Raw genomic sequence first — 24,070 nt, 5'->3', positions numbered from 1 at the left:
GCCAGCACACACGGGGGTGCAGAGCCCTGGGGTGGAGGTACACTTGGGCTGAGCACAGGGCAAAGTTGTCCTGCTGTTTGTTGCCTCCCTGATAGAATGTGCCCTCTCCTATCCCCGTGAGCAGGTGGATGTCATAGTGCAAATGGCTCTCAGAGCTGTGGGGGTCTGTGGGGAGGGTGGGTTTGCACTGTGCTCCCTCTGTTTGGGAGGATGGTGTGATGAACAGTGTCTTTGATCTCTCTGCCAGCCCACAACGAAACACAGCTCAGCGTGGCAGGAACTGCAACCGGTCACTGGGCCGCAAGTCACAGAGCAGAGACACCGATGAGTCCCAGATGGTAAAGCCACCTCCTGCACCTTGGATGGCAGCTGTATGGGCAGAAATGGGGACCTCTCCCACAGGGGGCTTCTCTGCCAGTGCTAAGCCCCCCCCTGCTCCTTTCCCAGCAGATGCTCCTGTTCTTGCTGTAACCCTAAAGCTTCTCACTTGGCCCTGTGTCCTTGGAAGGGTTTGAATGAGTGAAAGTATCTGTACTCTGATGCCAGTCCCTGTATCACCCGGCACTGAAGCAGAGGGAAGGGCTTGGCTCCTTATGGGAGTACATCAGCTATGGGGGTGCTGGTTTTGAACTCAGGCTGGATGCCTGCCCCACATGTAGCCAAATTGGGTTGAGAAGTGCCACCTCCCCCCTCCCCTCCCTCGTGTTGAGAAGATGCTGAGGTAAAGGCCGTGGCCAGAACAGGGTTATGGAGCTGACCAGGGCATGAGGACAAGGTTGGGCAGGAGGAGGGAGTGCTAAAGGGGGAAACACTGAGCGGTAGATGACAAGTGTGTATGGAATAATGTGGGAGGAAGGTGGGGGTGTCTGCTCTCCCTTCTCATGAAAGAAAATGGAATAGTTCCAGCAAAGCTAAAAGTGGAAAATATGAACTAATAAGAGAAAATAAGTTACCGCAAAAAGAGTGACTAAACTGTGGATCTCACTGTCACAGGGTGTTGTCAAGAGGTAGGATGGTTAAAAAAAAATTACCTGATGTTTTAATTCCTCTAGCATTTGCATACAGTAATTTAAATAACATTTTGGAAAGGATAGGAAGTGTATTTCCATGCGTGGAGAGACCTTACTACCAATTGCCTTTATTCTCCCTGAAGCCTCTGTCACTGACCGCTTTTAGAAAAGGGATATTTGAGTTAAAAACCCAGTAGGTAGTTCAGGTACAGCAATTTTAATGCATTCCAGAGGAAGCATTAGGTGTAATAAGGCCAGTCTGCTTCAGGGCTTAGTGGTATTTCCTGGTAGCACTGGAGGGGGAGTGGATGCCGATGAGCCTGACCAACAAGAGGTGATTCAGAGAGCAGATCTGCTCCTCTCCTCTTTCCAGGGCCACCTGTGGGTTTTGTCACACAATTCTCCAGAGCCAAAGGAGTGGTGGCACTGGCTGCTGGCACCTGTGATATGTGGGGCTGCTGGTGGGGTGGCCACCTGTCCTGGGCAGAGGTGCAGGCAGCACTGTCTGGTGCGTAGGAAGGCATTGAGCAGAGGATTGCAAAGGTCAGCATTGTCTGCTTTCACAGCACCAATAATTACCCAGGTGAGGGAGGAAGCAGCACATTACTGAAATTAGCAAGTGATGTTTAACCAACAGGTGCTATCACAGCACCCCAACATCACTGAAACCCCCCTACAGCACCTGGTACGAAATCTTCCTTCCCTGTAGTGCTTCCCACCCTGTAGGGCTATTGATAAACCATCATTTTTGAGCTAAATGCTGCATCTCAAGGTGGAATGGGAAGTGGAATACCCTCTCAGTCCCACTGTACCATTTGCAGTCGTAGCAACATATTTTGTAGCACCTGGAGATGGGGTTGGGAGCCCATTAGTCACTTTTTCATCTCGGTCTTTTCTTGATGCCTGGAGCAGCGGTGGGTGGCGGAGCTGAGGAAGGGGCTGTGTGTACCAGGGAACAGGGTGTGCTATCCCTGACCTCTGCTGTTGGAAATCTGCTATGACTCTGCAAACACCCGCCCCGCTCTGCTGGTAGGGTGTGAGAGGCTTTTTGGGGGTCTCCAAAGGTCAATCCTTGTGCTGTGAGTTTGTCCTGGCTGTGCCACGTGTGGTTTGTAAGGAAAACTGTGCCTAAATGTTCCCGTTGCCATGCTCGAGAGGAAACAAGAGGGCACCCCTCATTAGTCATAGCTGCTCAGATATGCTCATGTCTGTCGACGCAGTGGGTGGCAGAAGTTGTGCTGCGTGTCGCACCGCCCTCGGGCAGCGCCAGTCTGCTGGAGACGTCTTTTGGCCAATGGGCTTCGTCTTCGTTCTTGGAGATGAAATGGCATCAAAGCCCTGATAAGGAGGGCTAAGAACAGGTAGCAGAAGTTTGTCTTCTTGTGGATCCACAGTGAGAGAAATAAACCCGCTCAAGACCATGGTGTTGAGGTGGATTAGATGAGTGGGGCGTGAGGGCTCTGTTCCCAAAAGCTTGACTGGCTGGTCCAGGAAGAGACACAATCTCTTTCCAAGTCCGTCCTGGCTGGAAGTGTGATGGACATGCTAAAGGGCAGAGGGGCCCCATGCAGGGCTTGGTTTATGAGCACTTTTAAGTCATGTAAAGAAGGGTCTTACAAGTCAACCAGCACCAAATGTGATTTCTTTGTCTCTTCAGCTGGACTGTGATCGAATTCTGCACGGGGTAAAGGGTGGAAGGATTTTCTGCAGCGAATCCTCACAACCAGTCTGTGGCACTGATGGGAAAACATACAAAAATGAATGTGACTTGTGTTCAGCTGCCATGTGAGTAGGCGGAGAGATTTCACTAATACAGGGCCATCCACCATTCCCGAGTGTCTTTTGCAGAACAGTGTTTGTTTTGATACATCATGACTCACTATCAAGTGTGTCCTCAGTGCTTTGCTGTTAAGCAAACATAGATCAAAATGCCTGAGATTAATCTGATGACAGCTAATTAAGATACACAAGTTGCCAGGGTCCCCTATTCCCTTTCTGCCCAATCACAGATTGTTTGGGGAGTAATAAATGCCACCATAAGCATCAAAGCATTAAGGAGTCCACAGAGGACTGTCACACTGATGGCAGAGAGAGCTGTGGCATTGCAAGTGAATAATAAGCAATGTCTTGTCCTCCCTTTGCAGGAGAGCTTCAAACTTCATCACGTTAAACTATCAAGGCGAGTGCCGAGAGCCTGCCCCTGAATTGGTAAGCGGCACACCAAGGCTGGGCTGTGAACATCAATCTTTTCCCTTCCTCTGGTGAAACTCCCCTTTTGGCACAGTCTCAGCCTGTGGGGATCAAATCCAGGCAGCCACAGTGGGGAGTGAGGAATGAGAAGTAGCTGGCACTTTGTCACAAACTGCCCACTGTGCCCTTCAGCAGTAGCTGGGGGGTCTACACTTAGACCCTACTGGCAGGTTAACTGGGTTAACTTTTCGTTCAATTAACAGTGGGATAATTAAAACCATGCTCTGCAGCTGCTCTTCAGCCACATTTGTTGGGAGGGAAGAGAGGTATTGGGGTCCCCATCTCTCTTCCTTTGTTTTTCTGGATGGGAATGTTGCTGAGGTGTGGAGGAAAAAGTGCCTCTTGCTGTGTGTAGTATCCCATTTTTCACTCCAAGTGCCTGCTGGGGAGCCAACCTGGCCTCTGCCATCTGTGGCAGGATCGTTAGAGCCCCAGGAATGGATGTTCATGGTCCAGATATTTATATACAGGTTGAGACTTAGATTTAATATATAACCTGTGCATAGTCTCTGTTTTGCTTAGGGTGTATGGTAGGAGAGTGATGGGAAAATGCCTGACTTTCCTCCTGGGACTTTGGTTTGGCCAGGAAGACCACAACTGTGTAAACTACAAATGGCTCCTTCCCTAAATAATATCCAGGTAGATGGTTGGGAAATCAAAATTATTCACTAGGTGGCATACTTTCTGGAAAGGTCTTGACATCTTGTGCAATCCCACATAGCAGATGAGTTAAACATTTCTCAGTTGTGCTTTGTCTTTCTACCAGTGGAAGCTTGACAGTCTCCAGCGTTTGGATTTGCAGCCAGTGTCTCCCAGTTTGTGTCTCTTGAGTTCACAGGCTGTCCTGTGGCACCCAGGAACAACTGTCCTCATTGGCATGAACTCTTTGGAAACTGAATATTTGTACCAAGGGAAATAGGTCACCTAAACCTGTAGGTGATCCAAATATTGAACCTGTAAAAGAGAAGTTCTGTAAAGTTTTGGATGGAGCTTTGACTTCTGAATAAGAATGTGGTATCCATGGGTTTGTAGGCAATAAGGAGCTATGAGATATGAGAGCAGTCATGCCATGCCTTCCTTTGCTCAGTGACAGGATGCCCCCAGATCCCCAAGACACTAAAACTAAACATCCTGGCTCTTTTTCTCCTCTTCTGTAAAGCAGAAGGGTGCTCTAAACTTTGTTTCATTGAAGAAATTGTAGTGCGGAGAGAAAGAATTTTGCCTGTGATGGTACTGGAGGCCTTCGTGTCTTGATTTTTAGTGAGAGGGAACCACTGTTGGCTTGTGAATTCTGGGGGCACAGGAAGACCAGGCAGTATGGGAGTCTGCTCGTGACTGTGCTCACACTGCCCGAGACAGAATAAGACTGGGTACACTGTGGCAACAGAAAAGTAGAGAGGATTCCTACAAAACTGTGCCTGATCTGGAATTCCTTACTGTTTCATGTTTTACCAAGCTGTTACAGCTCTCAAGCCATTGCAATTAAAGGGGGATGCCATTTACTGAAAGTCACAGCTTGTAGCTCTGTTAAGTACTCCAAGGAGAGTTGGATGCAATTAAAAGGGAAAGTGATAAGCTTTTTCTGAGGGGTAAGAAAAGTTACACAAAAACCCCCATGCACAATGATTTATTCTTAGGTTTTTTTTATGTCACCTGAAGGATCAGAATGAAAATTTATGGGAGCTTATAAACAATGTACAGAGCAAAGTTATTTTCAGCACTGAAATTCATGCTCACTTTCAGTATAATGAATTTTTCTTTCTGCTGAAGACTCAGGCACTGAATATACGCTACTAAAACCTGGAGGAAACCAGCTTCCAGCAGTGCTTTTGGCATCAGAAATAGATTTAGAGAGTTGGAATGTGCAGAATATGAAATGCTTTGGAGGAAGATAAGAAATTGTTACCCAAAAAATGTAATATTTCCTTGAGTTGTATTTTTAATATATCCATAGAGAGTGCTGGGTTGCCTGAGAAAATGTGTGTTCAAGCTGCCTCATCCCTTTGCCTGCATCCACTCCTGCCTGCAAAGCTGCAGCTGGATTTCCATGTGTTTCTGACAGCTCTGGTAACCTGATGGCCATCAGGGAAGGATGCTTGTAGGAAGGGATGGGAGCAATGTGGTTTGATAGAGATCTGATACTAAAGGGTGTTTCTGTGCACGGCTGAGGTAGAAAACCTTGCTGCAGAGTCAGCCTGTCCCCACTGGCCAGCGTTGGGTCTTGCCACCTTGCCTGGTCTGTGCTTTAACTGAATTCCTTTGATCCTGTTCTGCTTTACTGATGGGAAATGTAGGTCGGCATCCTGGGTTTAGATATCTTTTTTTTTGTAAGTTAACTGGCTGGTACGTCCTGCAGTGCCGTGTTACATGGATGAATTGATTGTGGGTCTTTCCAGCACATCTGACTTTTAATGCTGCATATCTCACAGTTTAAAGGTTTTTCCACAGATAACCCAGGCCGTAGTCACCAGTCTGCCCACATTAGTCAATAAATCAGGGAAAAAAGGGGATACCCAGTTTCTCCTTTTTTTTATTTTTTAAACCTGTTTCTTAACAAGTAGAAAACTCCTAGATGAGCAAGTCCCAGTTTCCTTACAAGGCTCTCTGTTTTGCCATGCTGCTTTTTGAGGTGGCAAAATAAGAAAAGACGAAAAGCAGGACCTTTCCCAGTTAGAAAATAGGTGTGGAAAGCACTTAGCTTCAGGCTGAAATTAGTCTTGTTTTCCTCAGCTGGCAGCAGCCCAATCTGCCTGTCCTTGTGCCAGGCTCTGCTGCAGTTATCTCATGTGGGCATTGAGTTGGCCTTGAGGGGCTGTCACACTGATACCAGTGTCACACAGCAGTGGTCAAGTGGACTTATTTTTTGCTCTTCCTTTCCAGGAGTAATGGAGTTCTGTCTGCCAGCAAACACCAGGGATCACCTGTGACCAAAGGTACGGAGAGAGGGGCAGTGACTTACTCCTGCTTGGCCAGCCTGTCCTTTGGGGGCTGTGTTTCACAAGGGTTGGAGTGTCCTACCTTGCTGGACAAGCAGCAGGGCTGGGACAGATGGCTTTGCAGAATTCCTCCTCTCACTGCAGATGTGGGATGACGGGGCTGAGTCTGTGGGAACTTGCAGTAGTGGGCTCTGCCCACTCCTTTTCCTCTGGCTCTGTTTTTCCCAGCCAGGCTGTCCCTGCAGAGCGGGGAGAATGTTGGCAGAGCAGCGTGCTGCTGTCTCCCATCACAGAGAGGCAGGCTGGCCCAGAACCCCTGCAGAGCTTTGGGGCAGCTTCGGTGTTTCCTCATGGTTCTTTCACATCCCTTTGCCTTCTGGGACTATAGTAATGAACTGTCTGCCCTCTGTCTCCACAGGGCAAGTAAAGGAAGAGTCGATGTTGATCATCAGGGGAGCTGCCAAGTCCCCAGGACTGCCAGAGCTGCCTTCAACCCCTTCTGCAGCAAACGGGGCCCGTCCTTGCTCAGGTGGAGGGCGAAAGGCTGTGGGGACTCCGTGGTGTCTTCCCAGGTCTGCCCTGTGCATGCCGTTGCAGTCTCTGCCGCCTCGCTGTGTCTTAACGTGCTTCTACAATAAAGATAACTCACCAGCTTCATGTCACTTTTCTTCACTAAGCCTTATGGGAGGGGCACAAGAGTCCCCACTCCGGCTTTACACCACGTGCTCCTTAGGCAATAAGCACCCAGAGGTGCACCAGCTGCTGTAAATACCTGGCGAAGATGTTGGACCCAAGGAGGAAGAGCGTGGTCCAGGGTTTTGTGAGGAGGGACCAGGGGTCAGGTTCCCTCTGACTCATTACGGGGTCTTGGGCCAATCACTTCACTGCCCTATCAGCCCTTTTCTCCTGCCTGTAAAACAAACATTAAAAGATACTTACCTACCTCAGAGGGTTGTTTGAGATTTAATTGGTTTACATTTGGAAAGTTACAAGGAAAAATTGGTTTTAAAGCACCCTGTCTCTGGGCTGGCAGTTTAGTTGTTGCAGTGAATGTCCTCTTCCAGGCTTCTCATCTAAGGCACTGGGAAATCCAGACCACTTTGTTTTGAGCAATAGTGGGAAGTAGATAGATCTTGAGTGGTCATGTCAGATGGTGTGCTGAGCCCTGCCCCACCAAAGCTGGAGCTGGGGGCACATCCAGGCAGAATCTGAAGGTGTGAATTTGGCCAGCAGTATTTCTTGCTGTGAGAGGGCAGAACCACTGATGGCACCCTCGAGGCACCACAGAAAGCTGTGCTTTCTGTGATGGCCCATGGACTGTCACTGTCTGGTTCACCTTCTGCCTTGGCCTGAGCTTCCCTGTGGGCTCAAGGGCTCAGCCAGTGCCCATCTTTAGGTCCATCTCCTGCAGGGAGAGAAGGCTCCTTCCTTTGGGGCCCTGGTGCTGGGGCAGATGCAGAAGTGAGAATTTCCATGGCATGAAATGGCTTAAGGTTTTTAAGGAAAGGTATTGTTGTTTTGAGGTGTAACTGACTTACAGACAGTTCTAGTTAATTTATATTCTGAAACTATGCTAAGATAAAACCAGGCTTTTGAGTTAAGAGTTTCCCTGGCTTTTTGGGGTCAGTGAATCTGGGAATAGGGTGGTATGCAAAGCAGGAGACACCGATGGTGGGTTAACAGAACTCTGCTGGCGGTTTGCACGTACCTCCTGTACTTTCTTTTATAGCTGTTACTTAAAGCAAATATGTTCTTTATTTGTATAAACTTTATTTCAGGACATTTCCAGAAGACCTTGATTGAACATACACGGTGTTTGAGTCCATTTAGACCTGATCTGTAAACACTTTCTCTTGCAGATAAGGCTGGAATGTCTTTCTTTCACAGTCACTTGATTTTTCTTTCAATTTTTACAGGATTTTACCTAATACCAATTAATTTCACTCCCACCAAAGACGTAGAATTTTTTCAATTAAGTTATCAAATCCTTTTTCTCTACTGCAGGTAATGAGAATTGATTTTAAACTCTCAAAATGCTTACGTATTGCATCACATTTTATTATAACTGATAATAATAAAACCTGATTTTATTATCAACAGACTCTGACATAAGTGGTTGTTAGTATTTTTTATACTGATTTCTAATGTGAGCAAACACTATGGTTTAGAAATTATGACTGCCTCTTTCTAAGTGGAAAATCCCCTCAGTAAGTAGAGTCATGTAGGGTGAGAGTCCCCCATTTGGGACTGGTTAGCTGTTTTGGGGAATGTAGAGTTTGTCTTAGAGCTGTGACGAAACAAGTACATTCTTGAATGTTATTTATGCAGCCTGAGAATGATGAATGTCAGACAGTAAAAATGTGCTCTGATGATGTCTGCTCGCTGATTCCAGCTAAAATCACGTGCAGGGACATCTACATGATTTTATAAAAGCAGTGCACAATTTGTGGCTTAAAATAAATTCTTGCAAATGAAAATCAGTGCTCTTGAAAGCTACTATGATTTGTAGTGATTTCAAGTATTTAAGTTTTCAAATAATGACCCCTAAAACCTGCATTAAATGTGCTTGAAAAGCAATGAGCTGATGAAGCCAGTGCCCCAGTAACCTCTTCTGTCAGTATTTGAGCACCTTCTAAATTTTTCCTGCTGCCAGAAGAAATTATCATCCACAAAAATCGCAGCTGGTGATAAGGGATCATTAATCAGATTCCAAGCCTGTCTGGTGAGAAGATGCAGGACAGAGACCTGCTAAAACTGCCTCTGTTGCTGTGAGCAGCAATACCAGCTCCATCCTGCTCCTGGCAGCCTTCTTGCTTGCTCTGTTCTTGCTTTCCACCCCTTTTTGCAGGTTGCTCCAAGGGCTGCTAGTGAGGAACAGTCCTGAGTGGCACCATGTGTGGTGGAGCTCCGGTGGGGTCTGCATGACGGAAGCCACGCGTTGTTACTCCAGGGGAGAAGGAAGCAAAGGCTCATGAGGTGTTGGGGGTTTGCTACCCTTTCTTTTATGTTTGCTCTTTCTTACCCTTTGTGTTGCCCTTTAAAACTGTAACAAGGCCAAACCATCCCTCTGTGAAACTGGAAAGGTACCAGCGCTCTGGGGACTCTTCAGTTTGCTGTAAATTACACTTTATTAAGGGTGTTGCTTGCCAATAACCACAGACCCCATGTGGTTCACAGCAGTTCCTGAGGTTTTGCAGAACTGGCATTATGAACTGACAGTGTGGTCTCCAGCCTCTCACTGTGGTTGGGTTTTGGGCTAAAATACTCTCTGCAAGGACCTTAAGTCTCTTACTTATTTTTTCTTTTTTTCATAGAAGGTGTCAGGACCTTATGCAATTCTTCAGGGTGTACAAGTACTGCTCTTGTATACAGTGAGGACTGTTGACTCTGGCAGATGTTTCAGCAGACTTTGAACTCACTGTGGTGTTTTTCAGTCCTCTGCAGTCTGTCCATTTGAAGCCTGGAAGCTCTGCCCACCTACTCCCTGCTGCTCTTGCAGCCACAGAGATAGAGAGCCCTGGCATGGCCCCATGGTGTGCTCTGGCCAGGGCACCTTCTGCAGTTTGCCACAGCAGTTTAGGGGCATTTATTCCTTCAAGAACCAAGTGAGTTGTGACATGAAGAGACTGGTGCTGTTTGTGCTGGCAAGCCCCTCTGGCAGACCTCTCTTTTCTGGCTCTCCCTACATTCCTGTGATGCTCAATCCCACTACACAACAGCTGTATATGGGTAACTGGGGATTTCAGTGTTGTCTTGATTATCACAATTTCTGCTCCATGGCCCATCTGCTTTCACACTGGAGACTGGTGAATGGGCCTCCCTCTTTCCCCTCTTTAGGGCTCCTGTTTGGCATCTGTTAGAATATCTGTCTTTTCCTGCAAGACTCTCCCTACTACAGGGAACTCTCATCCATGCCATTTTCTTGGGATCTCCCTGCTCCATTCTGCTGCAAGACCCCTCCTGCTGCCCAGCTATCCCCCTGGAACTGCAAGACAAGCACTTTCAACACTCATTTGCATGAAGGTGTGAGCAACTCCACTTAAGTTGTTCACTGAAAACAAGATGTAAATGCAACTGTTTGCAATTTAAAAATTCAGGTCCTTGATGTAGAAGGTCCCAAAACAAACAGTTTAGTGCTTGGTGTAGTAACAACTGCCCGTGTGGTTTGAGAATGGGAAGCATGGACAATATGCATATATCTCTGACAAACAGGTGAGTTGGCTTTATTGTCTTCTTGCCTCCTTTCCCAGCCTGTGTCAGTGAAATTCTGCAGAAATAGTGACAGATGTTTCACAGCTGGGACTAGAGGTAACCTGAGAGGCAGCAGAAGAGAGGAGTGGAGTGCACATGTCCAGGACTGCTCGGCCAGGTGGGATTTGCAGCAAGGGAAAATAAGCAAGTAGATGTCAACACAGCATCACTGCAAGTGGGGATTGCGCAAGCAGAAGGGTGTAAACACAACCAAATGTCTTCCTGTCCCATGTGGGTGGGATGTGCTGCTGCAGCTTCTGCTCTGGTCTTGAAAGGCTCTGTCCTGATGGACAAATGCTTTGCTGAATCACTCTCTCTGAAGCAGGGGCTCGCTTGTAGGGTCACAGCATGGACCTTCCTTGTGCACAGGGCCAGGAGCCCAAAGCTGAGCATTGTGTGCCTGGGCTGGCACATGGGACAGCAGACACGTGCTGTAGCTGTGGTGATGTTTTTTAAATCCTAGTTCCTTCTTTATATCCTTGACAGGTGTTTGCTCTTCTGTCTCTTTACTCTGTCTCCTATTACAAACTACTTCCCAAAACTAATCTTAGTTGGAAGAGAATTACTTTGCTCTTGACAGAACATGCTGAGTCAATCTACTTTAACTGCAGATTTGGTTTGCAAATAATATCTCCTTTCCTATAAGGTTCAGGTGTCATCGCTGTGGACACTGGCAGGAATTTGCTTGACCATGACAGCTTTTACAGAGCCTGGCAATTAAGTTGTCAAGATACATTTTCCACTGCCAGGAAGCATTAATGGATGCTGGTCTTGGCTGGAATAAGCCCAGATAGATGGATATTATAATCAAGATGAAAAGAGGTCCTTGTAGCTGAGGCTTGGATTGGTCCAAAGGTCTGGAGCCCTTGACATGTGATGGAACTGAGATAAGGGAAAGAGTAGGAAACGTGGGGTGGAACATCAGAGGGAAGGAATGAAATCAAGGTATATGAATAAGGAGATGAACTCTCATGTTCCTAGAGACTAAAGTAGCAGGAAAGGCTGGCATTTGGAGAGACTTCAGCTTTGCAGGTGCACACTGCAAACTACTAATAGTAGCAGAGTTCCTGGATATGAAAGTAAATATTTTTCCATTAGGCAATCCCCAAAATTGTATTGTTGCAGATTTGCTTTTCAAGTGAGAAAGATGTTGGAAATGTCCTTCTCTTAGAAAATAAAACTCTGATGATTCAACACGAGCTCGCTCTGTTTAAATTGTATCAAAAATAGATCTGCAAGTAAGGATTTTGATTACCAAGTACAGAATTTGAAAGATTAAAAGTTAACAAGAAATTTGGAGAATTTAGGATCCCAATTGAGAAGACTACAGTTGAGACCAATCCAAAGAACTGCCAAAAATCTCCTTACATAAAGGACAAAAGGAGTGTTCAGGACCAATCTAAGTTCCATTACCTTAATAGTGGGCAAACCTTAAGGAGATGTTTGAAGAAAACTAAAGATATAAAGCGTAAAGAGATAACGTACACAGTGAATTTTCAGGAAGGAAACCATGCGTGGGCTAATACCAATCTCTGCAAATTTGGCTGACTTCCTAGGTAAAGGAAGTACAGTACATCTAGTCTATGCAGACATTAAAGGCATTTGGCCTGCTGCCCTGTGGGATGGTGTCACTTAGACTTTGTGAGGTGGGTCAGGGACTGGCTATGGGGGAGGTGGTAGCAGATGAGCAGGCAGCACCATGGGAGTTATCAGTGAACAGCCAAAAAGATGGGTTTTAGGACCGAACTTCATGTTTTTGCTCTTTGCTGTTGTACAAAAAAAGTTGGCACACGGAGCAGAGCACTGCTGAGTTTTTTAAACAGGAGAAGAGCAGGATTCCTCACGCAGAGCACAGGGTGACCTTCTGGGCTGAAATTGCCTGGGCTCAAACTGGGATGAAATACAGCAGTGAAGAGTACAAAATCATGCTCTGAGGTTAAATAATGAGGGTTTTGGCTATCAGTTGACAGCTCAGTTGAAAACTACAGAGGAGGAGAACGTTCTAATTGCATTTAACCAGACACAGGGTAGATGTGAGCCCGCAACACGCTGCAGCCACGTGAGGGGCAGCCCAGGGCTGGGCAGATCTGTCCAGGAGGAGAGGGGTCTTGGCATGGTTCCTGCTCATGAAATCCCCTTCCTGGCATACGCACTTGTATCAATCATTAGCTAGACACCTAGAGCTGGGTAAACACATTTTTGGCTTTGAATGGTGATGACAGGCTTGGAGCATTACCTAATAAGGTGGGACCACTTGATAGCATGGTGTGCTATATATTCCTGCTCCTACCTGCGATCTTCCTCGCCTGCACAGAGAGCACGCAGGCTGCACTGGAGCCGTAACCTTGGCTGCCATGAAGATGACAGGCATTTTCCTGAGGGCAGCTCTAGCCCTTTGCTGCTGCTTTGGTGAGTATTTCCTGGGATACTGCAGAGATTGATCTAGCTGAATTGGAGCTGAATTTTCATTTCAGTAAGAATCTTTGGGTCTTGCGACATGGACGAGAACCTTATTCCGTGCAGAAATATCCTTCCTGAGAGACTGTAGCAAAAAAGTTACGTTTCAAGACTGAGATTTCAGCAAACATCATGCAGGCAACTGTTTTCATCTTCTTGGTTTGTAAGAGCAGTTGCTGAAGGAGCAACCCTAGTGCAGGGCAGGAACTTGCACATGGGAGTCCTGTGTATAAAGGGCAAAACAAAGCTGTTAGAAATGGCATCATTACCCATGTGAGCAACATAAATGCAAACTTAAAACTCTAGGGTTGCTCTGTAAGTTTATTGTGCTGCTCCTGGTAACTGAGAAAGATGTGTTTGGAGATGGACAGTGCCAGTGGTTGATAGTCATCTTAAGCACGCATGTCCAAACTTCTGAAAGTCAAATATTAAGTCTCTTGGGTTAAAATCCAAGAGTACTGAATTGAAAGTACCTTCCCTCTAACATCTGAGGGATGGATTAATATATATGCTCTCACGTGTTTTATCTGCCCTCAGAAGTGCAACAAAACTGTATTTAGTAACTTTTAATACATCCTATGGCCATTTACTGGCACAATGTAGAACTCCATATTTTCCTAAACTAAATAAGTTAATCAACAACATCACTGAATTTAAAAGTCTCATGAAAAGCTTTATAAATGTATTCTTTGCATATTAGTAATTTGATTTTCTTTTTTCTCCATTTTTTTCTTTTAGGTACTGCCTTTGGAGTTCAGGTAAGCTACAGATCTATTTATTCTGTTCTATTCAGGTTTCTGGTAAAGCAGAAACAGTATGTAATTACCCAATGAGCACATGGATTAAATCTAATGAAATCATCGCTGTTCAAATAATATTTTCCAGTGCATGGCTGAATAATATTGCCAATTTCATGAGAAAGTAAAAGATCCCCATTTCTTGCAGTATTTTCAGTTCATTAAATAAAAGGAAAAAGCAAGAAGTAATTGTACAATCCTATTATATTAGCTCTTAGACATAATTTAGTTACTCCAAGCCAAAGGCAGTAGTTTGCCTCCTCATGAGAAATACTGTCTTATGATATGCTTGAAAGTATCAAAGACTTGTGACTCTGATAATTGTTTCCATATGGTAAGACCCAAAGAACTGTGTTCCTTGCATAAATTTCTATACCTATATCACAGAGAGGAAAACAACAGGGTCTGAGCCACGGATTTGTCTGCAGGTTCTTCCCACGCAGCTACGAGACTCCTGTAGCTCACAGAGTGCAGCACGATCTGAAATGATCCACTGTTGAGCCGAGGGGCTCCAGCGCAGGGCTGGGCTCCTGATTGCCAGCTGCCTTCATTAAACAGTGTCTCACCCACAGCAATCCTTCCCCTGTGCTGTGCATCCCTGGACTCCATCAGGAAAGCATAATCAGAAACTTCTGTAGGGAGGATTCCCTTCTCCTGACTGCCTGAGCAGATTCCCAATAGTGCCTCTAATTTGTCTGTCGGCAGGAGCTGCAGGCACTGTGGCAGTGGGAGGCTGCTGGGGGTTTCATTCCATGATGGGGCCAAAATTGGGGCTGATTCTTTGCTCCTTTCACAGCTTGACTGCAGCGAGTATGCCAGAGGCATTACCAAGGATGGAAGGTCCTGGGTAGCTTGCCCAAGGAACTTGAAACCAGTCTGTGGCACTGATGGCAACACGTACAGCAATGACTGTGGGATCTGCCTGCACAATGAGTAAGTATTGCTGGGAAACTCACAGAAACCTTAAGGCAAGGTGTTCCAGGTAAAGGTGGCAGCTTTGTTCCCCAAAGATGAGCTGGGATGAGGAGCAGCTGGGTGCCAACACTGCCAGCCTCGAGGCAATGGTGCTCTGAGATCCTTGACACTGGTCTGCTTCCTTCTAGGGAACACAGTGACAGTGTGGAGAAGGCCCATGATGGAGAATGCGAGCCAAAATCTATCGTGGTAAGACAAAGTCTGTAGTGGGGGCAGTTCAAACACCACACAAAAGGAGAATAGAGCATGCACAACTGGTCTGCACAGCCCAAAAGGGATTAAAATCTGATGATAACCAAAGCTTGGAGGGTTTTTATGGGCTATCTGATACCATATCTCTGTTATTTTCTACTTCAGACTTCTAGTCTCTGTATTTGGGAATAAAATGAAAGTAATATGTTGGCTGAGGTTTGGATCTCACCGCTTGGATAGCTCCAGCAGGATCTTATCAAGGATCTTGCAAAACCCAAATCACAATCCTTCTTGCTATGCCATTTCTTTTTAGCGGGAGAGAATTCTTACAGAGAATTCTGCTTTTGATAGTGGAATTAGTTTGTCCCCAAAGACTGAGAGAGAGTAAGCAGACTATGTAGGAGTGTTGTAACTTTATATCAAAAATGTGTGGTTTTGTTTTTTTTTCCTCTATTCCTGCTATTTGTACAGATTGATTGCAGTAAGTACCGAAGAGCTGTAATAGATGATCACGTCGTGGTAGCATGCCCAAGGATATCGAAACCAGTCTGCGGCTCAGATAGCTTCACTTATGGCAACGATTGTGAAATCTGTGCCCATAACATGTAAGTCTTGTGCGTGGAACATCCTTCTGGATAATTAGTGACTTAAGGCTCTCAGAAGCACTTCTGTAAAATATTAGTCTTAAGGCAGGTGTCTCTGTAGGTCTCCTTGGAACTGGCTGTTTTTAATTCTTCAGCCAACTTGAGTTTTCTTCCCTATTTTTTGACTGTGGTCGTGAGGGGAATCACAAAAACCCCAGATCAGAGCCATGAACAGATCAAAGTGTTACTTATAATACCGAATTACTCCTAACACTTCATTCCCATGGGATATGGGAATACTGTGCATTTGCTGTGGCCATCTGCAGGTTGCATTCAGACAAGTCAAGCAGTTGTGTCCCACAAGGTGGGTGGAACTCAGCTTTGTTGTCCCAGTGCCTAGAGTGACATGGGGGAATTTATTCTCAATACTTCCTAACCAAAGCTTTTCTTTCTTTCAGAGAATATGACACCAATATTACCAAAATACACGATGGAGAATGCAAGGAGTTTGTAAGTGCAATAGAAGTAAAAAATTAATTTTTTAGGGCTGCTAATAGAATCCTGAGGACCCCACAGATTTCGCTAGGAAACTACAAGAGATCCATAGCACAAGGCTTACAGGGGTCCCACTTCATGCTTTGCTTTTCTGGATGATGTGGGTGGATTTGGCATCCTCCTTGCTCCAAAGAGAAGGTCATCCCATGCTTACCACACCAAACTGAGGAAGGAGGAAGGAGAGGGATATGGAATGAGGAGCTGCAGTGAGTCAGTGCTTCAGAACTCACTTCCCTACGTGCTAAGCTGGCTTGTGTGCCCAGAGAAAGGGGTGGGGGGCAAGATTTCACTTGCCAACATTCTGTGCAGGTTGGCAGTTTTCTCTCTGGAGATCACAAGCATTTCAACCCTCAGCAACAGAGATTCAAAATTCCCATGCTGGTGGTTTTCACAGGCATAGTGAGATTCACAAGAGCACTAAGCATACATATTTATAGAGCATGGTGTATTGTATCTTTGTGTGAGGCCAACAGTCTGGTGCTTCCAGAAGAGAAGGTTCTGTATTTCAGCGCCAAAATTCTGGGATGTCTGAAGCCCATTCTCTGACTGATAGATAACCATTTTTTCCTATCCTTTCAAACCCTGTGCTGAACTACAGGGAATCTGAAGTAAGAAGTAATCACAGAGCTGGAGAAGTGTGGAGAAAACCAACAGAAACCAAAACAGTATTAGTCAGATTTACAGCTGAGGAAAAATGTTTCTAACCAAATTCAAGAACATTTTTTTGATGAGAAGAGGCCCAAAATTTTATACGTGTTCTTCTGCCTGAAGAATCCCTTTGACAAGATAGTCCTTTTCCTTGACTGCTAGAGAACTAGGATAACATTAAGAAAGCTCATTTCTGATTGGAAATTTAACTTCAGCATATCAGGGCTTTGTCCTGTTGCAGAAACAACTGAGGCTTGGATATAGAGTGAACAGCTTTTGCATCAGCTTTTCTCGCATAGCAAGGGCCCCACCAGAGCTTTTTGTCCTTATTTTGACAGGTTGACTGCAGCAAGTACCCAACACAAGTCACTAAAGATGGCAAAGTATTAGTATCCTGTCCAAGGGACCTGAATCCAGTTTGCGGCACAGATGGCAACACATATGATAACGAATGCGGGATCTGTGCCCACAATGGGTAAGTGCCATACTTAGAGTGCTCCTTCTGAGTAGCCAGCAATGCTGTGCAGTCCTGAGAACCACCCTGCTGCATTTCTGCTTATGCCTGTTTCTTCAAGTCTCTTAGAAACTGGGTTGGTTTGGGATATACCTTGAGTTTCTTTCTGATATCTTCTTTGTGCTTGTGAGAGGAAACCTTGAAGAGTAATAAGGCAGCTCCTTGTAATAAAGATTAGTCTGTGGGCTGGGCAGTGACTGGGCAGAGGAAGGAACAATTCAGAATATTACTTTAAATTGCATGCTATAGGAAGATGGGATGAGCTTGTTAATGAGTAAAGTAGCTATTCTGATATACTTTTATAGTTTGCTTCATTTTGCACATGACTGTGACCAAGAGGTTAAGCATTTAGTTCCTAAATTTTATTGTTTCCCTCCTCCAGAATACAAAAAACCCATGTTGGCAGAAAGCATAGTGGACAGTGCAGACAGGAGACTTCTGACGTAAGTGTTCAATATAAACCTTACTTCTCTTAGCTGTATCAACTGAAAGGTTCCCTGAGGTGACATCTACTCTGAAAGTGAGCTGGCCTAAAGCCTGGCTTTCTACACTGGTCTATTAAGTCTTGTCAGGTTATTGTGTCGAGGATGCCTGCGAATCCCATCTGGGCAGGTGTCCTCTGGGCCCTCCTTGCCCTCTCAGCCCTGGCAGATGGGCTACACAAGAGCTAGGCACAGAGCTTTCACTGTGAATTCACACCTATGTCACACCCCCTTTGGGGTGGAGGTGGGGATGTATTCTGGAATATGGAGCACACCTGAAGTTTTGATCTGAGTGTATCAGCTGGGAAGTCCCAGAGCTGGTGTCTAGGACATGCCAACACACAAATGAGGGAATTGGTTATTTTGGGCTTTGTGTTTGAAGGGCACCCTCAAAGGAAGATCAAAGTCTTCACCGTTTTGGTGTTTTGTTTATATCTATACTGCACAATGAAAAGAGGACTATGTTTTCCCTTTTTTAATTGCTTTTCTGACATATCTTGCACTTGGGATTGACAAAGCTTCTTACTCCAGTGATTTGGCATCTCACAAACTATGGTAGTGCCGTGCAGTTCCTTCTATGCATGAGAGGATTCATGCAGAACTGACTCAACCTGGCTTTGCAAGAACTGAGCCGTAGCACTAGTGTCTCATCAGTATCCCAGTGTAAAAGACATGGAAGGAGGTTATGATGGAATTTTTTTTGGTCAGTAAACCAGGTCTTCCTCACGTTTGTCATTGCTGCCTTTTGCAGATCGATTGCAGTCAATACCCAGCAAGAAAGGTTAAGGGAGGCAAAGCCCTGGTACGCTGCCCCAGGATCCTGCGCCCTGTCTGCGGCACAGACGGATTTACTTATGACAACGAGTGTAGCATCTGTGCCCATAACGTGTAAGTGCTGTACACAGGACTCTCTTTTGGAGTGACTAGCCATGGTTAGTGCTCCACATGCCTTTTCTTTTGACGCCAACATATCCATACATCTCTTTCTGTTTCTCTTTCAACCTCCTGAAGCCTCTGTCACCTTCATTTTCTTCCCTGATGCTCTCTTTTTGCTCCTCGGGGGAGCTGTGGGAGAGTCAGTTCTTGATTTGAGCAAACTATGAGTGCTGTGATATCTGGGCAGGGGAAAGAGTGGGTGGGACTGTGGTGTTTGGGCAGAGGAAAGAGCAGATGGGGCGCCTGTGTAGCACATAGTGAGGAAACCTGATGGATCTGCACCCATTATGCTTGCTAATGACTGGGGTAAGCTGGTTCATAAGGAAATCAGATGTCTCCTTTATCATATATATAGGCTATGGGTTCGGTTTGCTTTCTGTGGTACCTGGGTGTCACAGGGCTCAGCTGGTGTGTGTGCTAACCCCAACCTCTCCCGATTTCAGACAACATGAGACTGACGTTAAGAAAAGCCATGAGGGAAGATGCAAGGAGGAAAGCACTCCTGTAAGTATACTTTTAGCTATGAAATAAGCACCATCTACTCTCTCTCCAGTCTCCAGGAAGACCCTGGCTGGGCTCAGTGCACCCTCTGTGCTCATGGATGGATGGAGCTTGGTGCACAGGGCTCATGTTGATGCTGTGGTTCTCCCTAGTTGTTCGCAGTTGCTGATGCCAATGTGCTGTACATGAGGGCAAGAGAGGACAGGGACAGGTTGGGACTTCAGAAACAAAATGTCCCAGTACTGCAGATCTCTGAACAGAAATCATCAGAGGCAGCACAAGAACCATGCAGCTCATTTTAGCACAGTAGGAGAGAAGGCAGAAGGCTGTGTTAGGTGTCAGTGTATTTATTCAATGATAGGATTTCCATTGCACTAGACAGGCAGGTTAAAAAATCCTTGTGCTCTGGTCAGCCAGGACAAATCTGCTCTCAGGTATGTGTACAGAAATAGCTTTATTATCCTGCACAGCAACAATATGTGCTGATAATATCTCAACACATTTATTCTGCTTATGCAGAGCAGCTCTGAAGAACCAAAAATAATTTCATGCATCCTGAGGGACTGCAATATATTTTCTATACAAAAGACAAGTTGTTAAAATGCTGTCTTTGCTTTAATTTGCTCTTGGACCATGTGGGAAATATGGATAATAAGAGACACTGCATTGGGGAAACTGTGCAAAATGACAGTAAAGTGTCAGTGGTGCTTAGCCAGTGTAGACTGATTTCCTATAGATGTTTGTCTATTTATCCTCAAATATTTGAATTAATAGATTGTATATATTGTAAATATTTTTGTGTTAGGAGCTGGTGAAACAGGTCTTGCTGCTGTTTTGGAAAATCTGAAACAAAATCTCAGATACAGTTAACTATGTCAAGCTGGACATAATATCAAACATTTTCAATCAGATCCGTCAAGTTGTACTCGGGGAGATTTAGATTAAACCTTAGGAAAAAATTCCTCATTGAAAGTCTGGTCAGTGGAAAAGGCTGACCAGAGAATTGGTGGAATCACTGTCCCTGGAAGTGTTCAAAAGACATGTGGATGTGGCACTGAGGGATATGGTTTGGTGGTGAATGTGGCGGTGCTGAGTTAACAGTTGGATTTCAGGGGTCTTTTCCAACCTTTATGATTTTGTGAAATGCTGGATTTAAGACTTGTATGTGTACTACTCTAGGAAAATAATCTTTTTGGCCAGCTGTTCCTTTCTTCCCTCTGCTAGCACAAAATACCAAACCCAACTACCATTACTTAACTATTTTCTAATGCAAGAGTAAACTTAAAAAACCTCTGGTTTTCCCCTGACATAAACCTTTAAAATCTGGAGGATCAGTGGGGACAGGCTGCAGGTGAGACACTCTTCCATCTTGCACCAGCTGACCCAGCATTGCTGTTTTGCCTCCCCAGGTTGACTGCAGCACGTACCTGAGCAATACCAAATCAGGGGAAGCCATGATGGCCTGTCCCTTCATCTTGCGTGAGCTCTGTGGGACAGACGGTGTCACCTACAGCAACGACTGTGCGCTCTGTGCCCATAACATGTAAGCCCTGGAAGTCACCCCCGGAGAGCTCCACAGAGTTATTTGTTGAGCATTTTTAACTTTCCTTTCTCTTCCAGCGCCTCTGGAACCGAGGTTGCCAAGAGGCACGATGGAAGGTGCGTAGAGGAAGCTCCCCAAGTAAGTGAAACCTAAAGAAAAACAAGAGTTTGAGCAGGTGCCAACTGCATAACTTGAACAAACGCTGGTTGGTTTGGGTGGCGTAGCCTCCACGGAGGTCATGGCTTGTGCTGACCTTCCTTCTGTGGGTGAATATCACCCTCCTGGCAGCAGGAACACTGTGCACTTCCTGCACACATTCAGGAAAAGAAAGAGGGGAGGACAGGTGAGGAATGAGTTATGAGACAGGTAACATAAGATTTAAGGTTTTACACGAAGAAATCCTTTTCCCACAGCGGTCCATCATAGCTGCTGCAGGAACTTAGCAGCCCATTTTGGCAATATGGAAAGGGTACCCAGGGAACCCAGTGCCTCCTGGATGCTTGTGTTTTACAAAAGGATGTTTTACAGAGATTAGAGAATTGGCTGTGTTTTGAATGCTAATACGTAAGGTATCAGGGAATACCTGATACTCATCCCTGGGTTTTTCGTTTGTTTGGTTGGTTTTTTTTTTTTTTTTTGGTGTGTTTTTTTTTTTTTTTTTTTTTTTTTGGTAAATGCAATGTAATCTAATGTATACCAACAATGAATCTTGTGAAAATACCGGATTAACTATATTTGACCAGCTCTAAACTATTTACTCTCATTGGGGAACAGAAGAACAAAGCCACCTCATTAGCATTTGTTTGAAAGAGTCAACATCCCGAGTCAGATATTTCATTTCTATACAAACAAACTATGAAATGTCATTCCTTTGTTTCCCGAGTGCACTCTGTGCTCAGGCTGGGTGAGATACATAAATCAGGAAAGAAGAGCTCACACTGGAGAAACTGGGAGTGCTAAAATGCAAGGCCAGCTATTCAGCTGGCGTAAATCAGCTTCAACGGCTGCCAGTCCTGCTGGCAGGTTTCAACACTCGGAACCATCCCATTGCAACAAAAGTCCTGTCAGCACATCCCCCCTCCATTCTTGTGGGCCATGAAAAACACCCTGGTCACAGTCAGCCCCCTTGCAGGAAGTGCATAAATCGTGTCATTTTGATTTGCAGATTATTTTTGAGCTACGCTTTGTAATATCCTGGTCAGTTCAGCAAGGTATAGGGGCATCGTGATAAATGCAAAGCTGAATGAGTAATGTCTACCTTCCAGCCTTCATTCAGTCTTCTCCAGCATAAGGCTGTGAAAGGAAATTGCTAGTTTTCCATGAAGAATGAGTTAATATATAACCGTAATTTGTCCTCTGGCAGCACCTTTTAGGATCTGGCGTAGGCAGATTTAGGCAGAGGCAAAAGCAGAGGGGGTTGTGTCTGGGCTCCCTTGCACAGAGCAGAGCCCGTGTCAGAGCTTTTGGTGTCCTTGTTCCCCAGCTCAACTGCAGCCAGTACCGAATGTCCACGCAGAAGGATGGCACACAGCTGATGGCCTGCACGATGATCTACGATCCCGTCTGCGGCACCGACGGTGTCACTTACGCCAGCGAGTGTACGCTGTGTGCCCACAACATGTAAGTACCTCCCTGGGGGTGGATGGATCCCTGAGTGCCAAGTGAAATTCAAGGACTCTCTATGAAACCCTGTGCTGGAGGGGTCCTGTCTGTCTGCCCGCATTTTCCTGCTTCCTTTATTGGTGTTTAATATAGGTGTTCAATCCCAGAGCTCCACAAAGGGGGGTGCGTCAACCATGGGCACATGTCTGACCCACAAGGGCACATTCTTGGTAGTGCTGTGCAGGCAGCGCTAACTAAGGTGGTTGATCTGAAAATCCTGTGGCTCCATGGGAGTGAGGTTTGTTCTTGCTCTGTGGTTGTACTGGGGAAGGTCGTGGTTAACAATGGTCTCTCCTTCCTCCAGGGAGCATCGGACCAACCTTGGCAAAAGAAAGAACGGACGCTGTGAAGAGGACATTACAAGAGTGAGTGAGAAAGGATGGGAACAAAGGGTGAAGTCCAGTGCCTGTTATGCTCATGAGGGACTGTTTTCACTCTGTTTTACAAACTGGGGGAGTGGTGGTGTACAGACCTGAGGAGATCCCTTGGGAATTTCAGACTGGTCATAAAACAGCCAACATCTGTCCCACTGCTGTGTAACAGTGTAGGAAAAGGCATGGCAGTGAGCAGAAACAGTACAAAATCACATCTGCCACCAGGAGGAAACTTTGAGTTGGTTATAATGATGTTACAACCACTTTCATTTCTCAGTGGGTGTCATTCCTTATGCTAGGGGGGCACAGTTTGCTCTCAGGCAGAGAGACTCATGTCTATCTTCTGTGTGCAGGAGCTCTGCAAGGGCTTCAAAGAAGTGTCTCCTGTATGCACCATGGAATATATGCCCCACTGTGGCTCTGATGGCAAAACATACAGCAATAGATGTATTTTCTGCAATGCCTACCTGTAAGTATAAGAGTAAAACCTTTTCTTTCATGGTCAGTTCCTGTACCAACTATGAATTCAGGGCTGTTTTCATGATGCCTTTTTGACTAACAGCTTATGGGTATATACTGGACATTTCCAGTCCACCATGAGTTGTGCAAGGAGATGGGCTTTTTGCATTTTAGGGGAAAATGCAAGGGGCCCATTTCTGTGATCTGTACCTGGCCTTCTGTTTGTTAACTTTAAAAGTATATTATTAATTTTCACCAGCACTCAATGTGTCCCACAAGCTCATGAGGGCATGTGGAAAGTACTTCATCAAACCAACTGGACAGTATCAAATGTATGAAACCTTCACCTTTCCTTTAAAGATGATAATGAAAGGGAGTATTTGGGTTTTTAAGACTGTTCTTCATCTCCAGTCAATACTAAATTGTCACTTGGGCCAGTGAAATGAGGAATGTGAAATGAGGAATATGCTCTGTCTAATTCTCCTCTCCCCTTTTCTTACCAGGGAAAGCAGGACAACTCTCAATCTCATGAGTTTGGCTGAATGCTAAGTCTGTGCTGGAGTTCAGCCCAGGAAAACAAGCTCCCTTAAATGTGACTTGCCATGGGCTGGTCTTCCCTAGTAACATTTCTTCAGTTTGCCTTGTTTCCTTAGCTCCTGAGATACTTGTTCAATAAACTTGGCAAAGTTTCTCTGTCTTAATTGCATATTGCATCTGTTTTGCCCCGTCTCATCCCTGACATGGTACTTTGAGTGCCTGTGTATTTTTCTGTTGGTGTTCTCCTCTACCAAACAGTGTGAATGAAACCTTTCCTGCCACGTGTCAGTGCCATTCCTGCTCTGATGAGGGCTTGACCTCCCTGTGGAGCTCCCAGTCACTTCCTTACTTCTCAGAGTCTCCTTGTCAGTGTTAATCTTATCTAACTATATCTCTGTATGACCTGA

General features: G+C 45.5%; 2 protein-coding genes across 2 annotated transcripts; both read left to right on the top strand.

The window, feature by feature from the left end:
* The first annotated feature begins 189 nt into the window (after window positions 1-189).
* Window positions 190-7,100, top strand: LOC108503782 (serine protease inhibitor Kazal-type 9-like). Its single transcript, XM_017828088.1, has 5 exons — window positions 190-338; window positions 2,668-2,795; window positions 3,155-3,218; window positions 6,141-6,193; window positions 6,615-7,100. The coding sequence occupies exons 1-4, from the start codon at window positions 219-221 to the stop codon at window positions 6,144-6,146; spliced, it is 318 nt and encodes a 105-aa protein (XP_017683577.1). The 5' UTR covers window positions 190-218; the 3' UTR covers window positions 6,147-6,193; window positions 6,615-7,100.
* Window positions 7,101-12,725: 5,625 nt separating this feature from the next.
* On the top strand, window positions 12,726-23,827 carry LOC108503814 (ovoinhibitor-like). The gene is made up of 16 exons (XM_017828166.1): window positions 12,726-12,856; window positions 13,643-13,662; window positions 14,498-14,634; window positions 14,805-14,865; window positions 15,340-15,473; window positions 15,911-15,962; window positions 16,994-17,130; window positions 17,552-17,612; window positions 18,403-18,539; window positions 19,031-19,091; window positions 20,498-20,631; window positions 20,709-20,769; window positions 22,115-22,251; window positions 22,598-22,658; window positions 23,021-23,136; window positions 23,630-23,827. The coding sequence occupies exons 1-16, from the start codon at window positions 12,802-12,804 to the stop codon at window positions 23,673-23,675; spliced, it is 1,410 nt and encodes a 469-aa protein (XP_017683655.1). The 5' UTR covers window positions 12,726-12,801; the 3' UTR covers window positions 23,676-23,827.
* The last annotated feature ends 243 nt before the right edge of the window (window positions 23,828-24,070 follow it).

The sequence above is a fragment of the Lepidothrix coronata genome, unplaced genomic scaffold, assembly GCF_001604755.1.
Source record: "Lepidothrix coronata isolate B3197 unplaced genomic scaffold, Lepidothrix_coronata-1.0 Scaffold146, whole genome shotgun sequence".
Taxonomy (NCBI): domain Eukaryota; kingdom Metazoa; phylum Chordata; class Aves; order Passeriformes; family Pipridae; genus Lepidothrix; species Lepidothrix coronata.
The sequence above is the reverse complement of the archived record's forward strand: the minus strand, read 5'-3'. Positions and strand labels throughout refer to the sequence as shown.

Bases quoted from the DNA above. Each gene is read 5' to 3' on its own strand.
- LOC108503782 (XM_017828088.1), top strand. From the start codon at position 219: ATGAACAGTGTCTTTGATCTCTCTGCCAGCCCACAACGAAACACAGCT. The intron at 339-2,667 runs GTAAAGCCACCT...TTGTCTCTTCAG, and splicing joins ACACCGATGAGTCCCAGATG to CTGGACTGTGATCGAATTCT. The intron at 2,796-3,154 runs GTGAGTAGGCGG...CTCCCTTTGCAG, and splicing joins GACTTGTGTTCAGCTGCCAT to GAGAGCTTCAAACTTCATCA.
- LOC108503814 (XM_017828166.1), top strand. From the start codon at position 12,802: ATGAAGATGACAGGCATTTTCCTGAGGGCAGCTCTAGCCCTTTGCTGC. The intron at 20,632-20,708 runs GTAAGCCCTGGA...TTTCTCTTCCAG, and splicing joins GCGCTCTGTGCCCATAACAT to CGCCTCTGGAACCGAGGTTG. The intron at 20,770-22,114 runs GTAAGTGAAACC...CTTGTTCCCCAG, and splicing joins GCGTAGAGGAAGCTCCCCAA to CTCAACTGCAGCCAGTACCG.